The 10,903-nt window shown below is 38.4% G+C and overlaps 1 protein-coding gene across 2 annotated transcripts; it reads left to right on the forward strand.

The window, feature by feature from the left end:
- Positions 1-600: 600 nt before the first annotated feature.
- Positions 601-9,344, forward strand: LOC108118277 (transcription-associated protein 1-like). 2 transcript variants are annotated; one of them, XM_041819642.1, is made up of 5 exons: positions 601-741; positions 5,485-5,857; positions 8,721-8,805; positions 8,862-9,005; positions 9,071-9,344. In XM_041819642.1, exons 1-5 carry the CDS (start codon positions 642-644, stop codon positions 9,278-9,280), a joined length of 912 nt encoding a protein of 303 aa, XP_041675576.1. In that variant the 5' UTR covers positions 601-641; the 3' UTR covers positions 9,281-9,344. The 2 variants fall into 2 exon arrangements, with proteins under 2 accessions (XP_041675576.1, XP_041675575.1); XM_041819641.1 differs by having other exon boundaries at positions 9,065-9,342.
- Positions 9,345-10,903: the final 1,559 nt, after the last annotated feature.

Genomic DNA, 10,903 nt, shown 5'->3' on the forward strand with positions numbered 1-10,903 from the left:
AACCGCTTCCAATGCTTTCTTGTGAAAAAATTGTGCATTCCTCCCATATAATAATTTGACACGTTTTGAGAACTTTGCCCATTCCAGCCTCAGTGTTTTGTAAATTCAATGCTTCAATGCTGGATGCGATGTTCATCCACCATCCAAAAAAGTTGCCGCAATTCCAGATAATGCCATGGCCAATACAATATCAATTTGTGATTATACGGTTGCCAAAATGAGCGAGAGAAGGAAAGTCTGGCCAGTACAACCGCTTAGTTCTGTGATTAAACGCATAATACTCTCATATGCAGAACGTTGTTCTGGAACCAACTTCAGAAGATTTCTTTGAGCATATATCCTGAGTTCAACAGAATCAAAAATTGTTTGTCGGTGCAATTCACGATCGAGAAGGTCATTTGCCTTTCTTTGTTGGCGCTCATCTATGCCAATATATGACATACATTTCATAGTTTACATAAATTCTAACGTAAATCACATAAAAAAACTTTAAAAAAATAAACAAAATTTCAAATTTAACTGTTTCAAAAAGGGCTGCAAGTTTAATTTCTAAAGACTAAATATGTTAAGAAACTGACGATTTTATATCTATTTTATTTCAGGAAGTAGTTATCGCCAGCTCTTTATCTGTCACTAGCGGTATGCTGAACCTGATGAGAAATTGTCCGAAGGAAGCAGCTCATCTTAGGAAAGAGCTATTAATTGCAGCCCGGCATATATTTGCAACAGACTTACGACAAAGTAAGTTTTATAATTTAATAAACAAAATTTTATTTATTTTTTGATAAAAAAATTAAAAATTATAAATATTAATGCTAATTAGGATTCCAAGATCACATATTTATTAATAGTAACCTAGAGTAAAAGGGTATACTAGATTCGATGAAAAGTATGTAACAGATAGAAGGGAGCGTTTCCGACCCTATGAAGTATATATATTCTTCATCAGGATCAATAGCGAAATCGATAGCGAAATCCGTCTGTCCGTCCGTCCGTCAGTCCCTCCCTATGAACGCTGAGATCTCAGGAACTATAACAGATGTAAAGTTGAGACTAAGCATGAAGATTCTTTCGGTCCCTGGACAGCGCAAGTTTATTTCCGCATCCTGCTACGCCCACAAATCACGAAAAACTAAGATCCTTAAAATTTTAGAAACTATTAGAGCTAGAAACTTGAAATTCAATATGTACAATCTTTGGATGCCAGCGCATCTTATAGTGGTACTATTACCCGGCCACTCCCACCCATACGCCCGCCAAGCTCAAAAGACGGTTTTCACATTTTCTAGAAAAGCTGATATCTCGGTAACTATAAGAGATAGAAAGTTCGGATTAAGCATGTGGGTTTTATGATGCTCCAAATGCAAATTAATTTTTTCCCATCTAGCCACGCCTACCCTAACGCCCACAAAACCCGAAAAACCAAAAATTGGAAATTCTCGGGAACTATAAGAGCTAGAAAGTTATCCTTAAGAATACGTATTTGAAAAGATGCCACTGCAACTGGCCCTGGTTTTCATTCGACCACGCCCACAAACCGCGGAAAACTGTGGCGTACATAATATTATTGTGTATGTCTTCGTTTGACCCACATGGGCAGTGACGACACTAGTTATTCAACATGCTTTCTCCGACAATATGTGGCGCTTGGAGACTAGCAAAATGAATATTTTAAAATTGTGTAAAACAGTAACGGGTATCTTTTCGTCGCGGCACTCGACTATAGCGTTTCCTCTTGTGCTTTCATTAATCATGGTAACCCAAAAACATAAACTTAATCATTAAACAAGAAGAAGAGTGGTATTGGTACCACCTAGAAATTCGCTGCCATCTGAAGATTATAAAGTCTTAATGCCAACGTATCACTTATAGTTCCTGAGATATCAAAGACTTAAGTTTTTTCAACTTTTTCGTGCGTCATAATGGGCGTGGCCTGATGAAAATACCATTTCGATTTGCGGTGTTGCCCCACGAATGTGTATGCTTTGTCCTAACCTTCTAGCTCTTATAATTACCGAGATGTTATTGTTTTTGGTTTTCCGGGTTTTTAGGGCGTAAGAGTGGGCTTGACTAAATATGGGGCATCGTTAAATACGATATGTTTAATCCCAACTTTCTATTTCTATTAATTTATATTAACCGATATCTCAGCGTGTCTACAAAAAACAAAAAGCGTCTTTTCGAGCTTGGTGGGCGTAAGAAAGTCCGTGGTCAAATAATGATTTCAATTTAAGATGCGCTGGCATCTCAATATAATACACACTTAATCCCAGCTTTCTAGTTCTAAATATTTCTGAGATTTCATGGATTTTTTGATTTTCATGATTTGTGGGCTTTAGAGTGGGCGTCGCAGGATGCTGAAATAAACTTTCGCTGCTTAGGGACCTCACGAATCTGCCTGATTAGTCTCAACTTCGTATTTCTTATAGTTCCTGAAATCTCAGCGTTCATAGAAATTGAGACATGGCCAAATCGATTTGCTATTTATCCTGATCAAAAATATATATTTTATAGGGTCGGAGGGACTATTTTAGTTGTTTTTTTTTAATTACGGAATTTATTTATCGCATCTTCGCTCTTTAAGAATGACAACAAGTATTCAAATCTTAGCCTAACACATAAATTTAAAATTAAATATTTTAGGAGAACGACCCAAGCTGTTATTGCTGGGTGGGGAAATCTCTTCTCCGGAGTAGTGAGTGGCTAGTGTTCCATGTAAGAGACCGCGCAATTCTATTTGTATGAGCCTATAGATTGATCGTATATTTTGCTTTTACATTTTCGATTTCGTCTTTAACAGATCCCACATTTAAATCTCTGTGAATGTTTTCATTTCGTATGTACCACGGTGTACCAGTTATAGCTCTCAGTATCTTTGATTAAGCTCGCTGTATTACTTATACTCCAATTCTAGCGGAGAACGGGCATTTATTAACCAATGTAGGTTTTTTTTCTTTTAATTTAAGTAGTTACCTTTCGTTTTTCTCGATATTTCAGCCATGGAGGCCCCGCCCACCGCAAGTCAAAATTAAGAAGTTCTGTAGGCAGCAGATGTTTTGAGCTTTGATAGTGGGTGTGAAAGGCATGCCAAAACTGGCATGCTTTTGTGCTGTAGAGCATTCTTGATTGAAGAAATGTTTAGTACTAAGTAGCAGAGCGCCACACAGCTCGAGAGTGAAACACATTCAGTTCCATTACTAATCTGCTGCAAACAACTGCGGAATACACCTTGATAGAAACATCCAAAAATCAGTGCATTTCGATGTGATTTTCATTGTGGTCGATAAATCTTGGCATACGTAGTTCTTGTAATTCATTCAAGTCGTTATGGCATTTGTTACACCATTCACCGATTTTTGGAGGAAGTTCCGTATCCTAGCCGAGATCGAGAAGCCACCATTCTTCAAACAGTATTTTCAATTGAACCACCACTGGCAATAGGACACCCAATTGGTCGCTGGAGTTGTTCGGATTTGATTAACGGCAAAGGAGAAAGATCAAATGGATGCCAATAACCTTTGTTGTTAAATGGCATCCTTTTCCTTTAGGATAGAGTGATATAGCTCTCAGTATTATTACGGTATTACTTCTGGGTTGCTAACTCATTCGATTACCCATAGCTTGGAGCCTTATTTCCAAATTGGCTTGAGAACTGTATTGTTCAGAAGTACCTTGTACTCCAATATTAGCGAAGGAAGGGCATTTATAAACCAATGTTTTCTTACTTTTAATTTAAGTATCATCATCAAATGTTGAGGTGGTTTTCTAGATGTGCGGCGAATACATTTGCCCTCTCTTCATTGCTGCGTGCCCATTCTCCTGTTTGTGTGTGTATTGGCGACTCGCTTTCGTTTGGTTCACATATACCTGATTTAGCTTTCCACAGTTTGAGGAGAGATGCTGCAAATAGGAGAATTAAATCGATTATTTTAATCTTCTAAGCCTTTGGGCTTGCCACTACCTCCAAAGCCTTATTTTGCTGCGTAGCAGTTCGTTGATATGCGGAGAAGGCCGCCAGTTATTATCAGGACTACAAGCCGGTATAATAGGGGTGGAGTGTTTTTCAGCTATTGACATAACAGACACTAGTTCTTTAACTGAGCTGTCAATCTGTGCTTTTTGGTAGATGTTTGGGAAGTCATCAATATGGATACTTACATACTTTCTGTATTTAAGCCAATCTGTTTTACGGGAGGTTAGAGCATGTATGCATTCTGACAGCTGTGGATGGTCGTAGAGATGAAGTAAAATAGGCGAGTGATCCGATAACAGATCTGTTAAGTGTTCCATGTGGACATTGTCTCTAGCTACTCTTCTTGTGACGGCAAAATCGATCAAGTCAGGCTTTTTATTAGGATCTGTTAGCCAATATATAGGCTTGCCAGGAGAGATGAGACCAAGCTTGTTTCTTGGTGTAATTATAGCGTTGCACAGCTGATTTCCTTTGCGGTTGGTGAGTTGAGAGCACCAGTGGGTGTGTTTTGCATTGTATACAGCTGACAGGTTTAAGATACGGTTTCTGGTATCGATGTGTATTGATTTAGCTTGTATACAGGCTTTGGCAAATGATGGCAACTCATAGTGCCTGGTGCTTTTCTTGATCAGTATGCCTGTACCGCCATTAGCCTTGCCATCAGGATGGTTTGCTTTATAAAACGGATATCCATTAAGTTGAAAATAGTTCTTGTTTGTTAGGTGTGTCTCTGATATAAACATGGCGTCAATGTCATACTGATCTAGGAACTGCTAGAGCATGCATTTGTGCTGTGAGATGCCATTCGCATTCCAGAAACATATTTTTAAGAAAACCATCTAAGCAGTTTTTTGTTCGATCAATAGCTCCAAAAGAAGATTTTGGGTTTTTGGGGATTTACTCCAGTTAAATGTTGGTTTTCGCACTGATTCAGCAATGGTTTGCTGTCCTGTCAGCTTAGATGCTCAGACATAGGTCCCGTTGCTATATCTTAACGCATGTGCATGTTTCGACTACCTAGCTTTCTACCTATAAATACTGGTTCTTTCAATAAAGTCAGATTCACACTTACAGCATTCGATAACTGTTTCTCATTCATCATCGCAATCGTCAGATGCTGTTGCCGCGTCTTTAGATCGTCATCTTTTGATATTCTCTCCGCCGTCCACTTGGTTACAAGTGCCAGTTGCGACACCACCAACAGACTTCCTGTGACTTGACGCCCTTTCGTCAGTCACTTAAGGATCCACCAATTCGGCGAATCGACGGTCATTTATTAGGCGACGAATAAACATTGCGATAACCCCGACGTGATCTCAACAAGAGATTACACCAAAGATCCTTAATCCTCAAAGTTTTTAATGGGTCTGGTTATGGACAGGTTAAGGGTCTTTTACCTGATACTTACTTTTCATCAAATACAATATACCCTTTACACCTTAGATCTTTGAATTTAATCCGTATTTAACTTTTAATATTTTTGTAATTCTATATCATTACTATTTTTTCAGAATTTATTCCCTCAATTGAAAACCTTTTTGATGAGGACTTGCTAATTGGAAAAGGCGTCACATTAGATTCCATTCGCCCTCTGGCTTATTCAACACTAGCAGACCTTGCACACCATGTTCGCCAAAACCTTAGCTTAGACGTCTTAATAAAAGCAGTTAATCTCTTTTCAAAAAATGTTCACGATGAAACACTTGCTGTGGGAATTCAAACAATGTCTTGCAAACTTTTGTTAAACCTGGTAGATTGCTTAAGACATCACAGCGAAATAGATCCCCAAAGGTCTCGGGCTATACTTTTAAAACTCTTAAAAGTTTTTGTAAAAAGATTTGAAACCATTGCCACCACTCAGCTTCCGTTAATTTTACAAAAATGGTAAGTACAATTTACGTTTACAATTATGTGATTCAATTATATATATAAACTGTACTTTAAGTCATGATTTTACTGCCCATGTGAGGCCTTTATATATAACTGTTTCTCGCAGAATAATCTATGAAAATTTTATATCACGTAGAAGGAAACGGTTCCGACTCTATAAAGTATATATTTTCTTGATCAGGGTAAATAAGTAGTAAAACAAGTAGTAGTAGCAGGAACTATACATGCGCCTTCTTGAGATGGTTTTGCAGCATTTCAATTATTTCAACATCCTGCCACGCCCAATCTAGCGCTCACAAATCTCAAAATATTAAAATCGCTGAGATCTCGAGAACAATTATAGATACTATGTTTTTACTATCTAAAATCGTAGAGATCTTAGGATAAGAGATAGAAATTTCGGATTAAGCATGTAAAGAGTCTTTTTTGAGGTGTAGAACTTTAAGTCGGCTTTACTGTTCAAGATTTTATTCTCACTGTTAGATTTATTCTCACTTTGGCTTGGCAATTCATCATAAATAGTCTCATTTTTGAACAACGCTTGCAAATAGTGTAATATTGTTTCGAAAATAATAATTCTGTGCGGAATACGTATCGCACACTACGTCCATTTTATCGTCAACAAAATCGTCCATCAGAGCAGTTAATTCGATTAACCATGGAACGTTTGCGCACCACGTTTACTCTTATTGATAACTAGCATCCCCAGATACGCCGTACGGTGCATACAGAAGAAGCAATTGCTACTGTAGAGCGTAGCATTAAGGAAGACCCGAATGAGTCCATCCACCATGGAGCACAGGAATTGAATCTATGTCCATCCACTTTATGGGAGATTTTGCCGAAGGATCTTGGGTTGCGCGCTTACAAAATCCAAGTCGTGCAAGAATTGAAGCCAAACGATCACCTAGCAAGGCGTAGATTCCTAGAATGGGCCAAAACGAGATTGCCTTTGTTCCCGATTTACATAAGCGAATTTTGTATAGCGATGAAGTACACTTCTGGTTGAATGGCTACGTTAACAAAAAAATCTGCCAAATTAGGAGTGAAGATCACCCTAAAGTGTATGTCGAAACACCGTTACATCCAGAAAAACGGACTGTTTGGTGTGCTTTATGGGCTGGAGGAATCATTGGTCCGTACTTCTTTAAAAACGATGATGGCCAAAACGTTACAGTCAATGGTGATCGGTATGGAGCCATGATTACTAACTTGTTCATTCCTGAATTAAACAGCCATGATTTACAGGAGCTGTACTTCTAACAAGACGGCGCAACATGTCACAAAGCTTGTGCCACAATCGATTTATTAAAAGACACGTTTGGTGACCACTTAATTTCATGTTTTGGACCTGCGAATCGGCCTCAAAGATCTTGTGATTTAACACCGCTAGACTACTTTCTGTGGGGCTATAAAGTCATTGGTCTATTCCAATAAACCTCAAACGCTTAACCATTTGGAAGACAACATTCGCCGTGTTATTGCCGATAAACAGCAGCACATGTCAATCGAATAATCGTCTTATTGATATATTATTATTCCATCCCCAGAGACGCCTTACTGTGCGTACTGAAGAAACTATTGCTACTGTAGAGCGTAGCATTGAGGAAGACCTGAATGAGTACATCCACCATCGAGAACAGGAATTGAATCTATGTCCATCGACTTTTTGGAAGTTTTTCGAAAGGATCTTTTTTTGCGTGCTTATAAAACCCAACTTGTGCAAGAATTGAAGCATAACGATCATCAAGCGTCGAATGAGTCAAAAACGAGATTGCCATTGAAGTGCACTTCTGGTTGAATGGCTACGTCAACAAACAAAACTTCCGCATTTGGAGTGAAGGTAACCCTCAAGTGTATGTCAAAACGCCGTTACATTCAGAAAAACTGACTGGTGCGCTTATGGGCTGGTGCGGCCTCGACTGTTGGAAAAAGTCAGCAAAAATTGGACGTCCAGATTGGACTACATCCTAGCCAAAAAACGCTGAAATCTCGGAAACTATAGGAGTTATTAAATTAGAATTAGGTGATCCCACCGCAACTAGCGGTAACTCTCCTCCGGCCACGTTATAATGCTTTACATGGACGGTAAAGTCACCATCAGTTAGTAACCATACTTTTCCTGCCGCTGCATTAATTTCGACTAGCGAAATTATTATTCTAAAATATTATAAGACAGTAAGAGGTGTCTTATTGTCCCGATATGCCACTAAAGCGTTTCTATTTTGTTATACCCGTTACTCGTAAACTAATAGAGTATACTTGATTCGTTGAAAAGTATGTAACAGATAGAAGGATGCGTTTCTGACCCTATAAAGTATATATATTCCTTATCAGGATAAATATCGAAGTCGATTACTCCATGTCCGTGCGTCCGTCAGGAACTATAATAGATAAAAAGTTAAGATTAAGCATGAAGATTCTTGAGAACCCTACGCAGCGCAAGTTTATTTCAGCATTCAGTCCGTACAAGCAAGCAAGAGAGCTTGTAAAACAAAAAAATTTGGTGTGCAGCTTATCTCACGAAATGGCCCTGTAATTCGGCAACCCAGATCATGCGATTTAACGTCCCTTGATTATTTTTTGTGAGGTTATGTAGTCTTTAGTTCGTGTAGACAAGCCAAACTAGCTTAAAGCCTTACAGCATAACATAAGTTGCGTGATTCGTGAAATACAGACAGAAATGCTCAAAAAAGTGATCCAAAATTGGGCCTTTCAAATGGACGCAAATGGCAAGCCCCGTAGATTCCAATAAAAATTTTGATTCTATGATGAAATTTTGAGTGTTTTATTCGATTACAAAAAACAAAAACTACGCATCAAAAATCGCCTGTTATATATTTCTGTATTATTCAAGCAAAGGACAATCCAATTCTGGAGCTACGGCGAGCTCGACTAGCAACGTCCCAATGCCGCTAAGTAATATATCAGATCTAAATAATGTATGTATTATAAAAAAAATATTACAAATATTGCTAACCAAAGTTTATTCTGCCAGGACCTAATATTGAATGAGCAAGCAAGATCAACCGCTACTGGATCACAATGGGTTAATTCTATAAATGTAGCTGAATTTCGAAGCTTAGTAAAAACACTTGTGGGCGGAGTTAAAACCATAACGTGGGGCTTCTTTAATTCAAAGGTATGTTTTTAAAAATCATTCTGGTATATTTTTATTTATTTTTATTTTTTTTCGAAAAGTTTCAGATATCTGATACAATGCCTACTAATCATGAAAAGATTTTTGGACCTGAAATATTATGCGTTTACATTGAATTAGTTCAATATGCGATGGAGGCTTTAGATATTTATACTATTAACGTTAATCCAATTCAACAGAGAACATCTGGATTAATTTCTAGGAGTAAAGAAGAGAAGGAAGTATTGGAACATTTTAGTGGAATAGTAAGTGAATGAAAACATATTTGTAGAGCTGAATACATTACCTTTTTATGTCTTAATGAAAACCGCAATCCAGTTATAACATCGTCAATATTATTTTGCATTTGTTTTTGCGGTCTTTTATATAATATACATTTTTATATCATAGAGAAAAGAGTGTGTAGTATTCGTTGAAAAGTATGTAACAGGTACAAAAAACCGTTTTCGACTCTTTAAAGTATATATATTCTTGATCAAGATTAACAACCAAGTCGATTAAGACATGTCCGTCATTCCGTATGAACGCTGGAACTATAAGAGATACAACGTTGGGATTACCACCGCAGCTCGAGGGATTTTTAATCCGGCTACTTCTACGCTCATAATACCCACAATGCGCGGAAAACTGTGGCGTCCATAATATTAAAATGTATGTCTTCTGTTGACATTGTATAAATTCTCCTAGAGTAAAACGGTATATTAGAATCGTTAAAAAGTATGTAACAGGTAGAATGAAGCGTTTTTAACCCTATAAATATTCTTTATTATGATCAATAGCGAGGTCGATTGAGTCATTTCCATCTGTCCGTCCGTCAGTCCTCTTGTCCGTCCGTCTGTCCATCTGTCCTTCTGTCTGTTCGTATGAACTCTGAGACTTCAGGAACTATAAAAGATACAAAATTAAGAGTAAGCAAGCAGATTCTTGATGTCCCTATGCTCAGCAAGTTTATTTATTTTACGCCAACAAATAAAACATGGCTGGCGTCCACGTTTTTGTGTCACTTTAAAGTTCTTAGTTTTGGAAACTATTCTTGTATAATGGATTTAAAATAACTTTCGTCATGATCCAAGTGGTAACTGCTTTCGTATAGAGTATAAGGGTATTGTTTTGAGGAGGGCATTTATATGCCACCAGTTTCTAGATATGTTTTACAACTTACAATTATACAAAAAAATTTGGTGCCGTGAATAAAAGGACGAGAGATTTTTTCTATGATTTATTTTGGCAGCGCTGCGACTGCGTGTTCATAGCGATAGAGAACGAAATGTAATGGGGCGAATCGGCAATAGTCGACTCGCGAGCGCTTATCTCGGCTTGTCTTACAGAGGTAAAAGAGATAATTGAGCATACAGTGATGCTGAAAAAATTGTAACCCATATTTTGGTATTAGCTAGATGACTGCTCCCGACATATTCCCCCCGTTGAAAGAGCCATACTTTAGAGCGAAGTGGTTTTGGGGGGCAGGACAGCTAATTTCCTTGTTGCCCACTGCACAATACAGATCTAGTGCAGATCACCACAATCGATTGACGCCGTCATCTCCGGAGACAGTGCTCTCCACCCTGCCAAGGCGCCACAGCAAGGTGGGTAAGTTGTCCTCCTTGTCCTCTGTATACGTGGCCATGTCCGATTTTTACACCAGAATCTGGCCAGATGAGCGGGTTCTCCATGAAGGTGAAGATGAAAATGACGACGACGATGATGACGATGAGGAGAGGTTGGCGCCGCCGCCAATTCCAGTACTTCCGCTTTCACCTGCCGCCATCAGGACTGCCGACGAAGAGAAGGAAGCACAGCCATTTCCAGCAGGAAGTCCATGAATTTTGCCTGATAAGTTATGCTGTAATTTTTTGCAAGTAGATGTTGTGATCTGTGAC

This window comes from Drosophila eugracilis, unplaced genomic scaffold (assembly GCF_018153835.1).
Source record: "Drosophila eugracilis isolate 14026-0451.02 unplaced genomic scaffold, ASM1815383v1 contig_1698, whole genome shotgun sequence".
In the NCBI taxonomy this organism is placed as follows: domain Eukaryota; kingdom Metazoa; phylum Arthropoda; class Insecta; order Diptera; family Drosophilidae; genus Drosophila; species Drosophila eugracilis.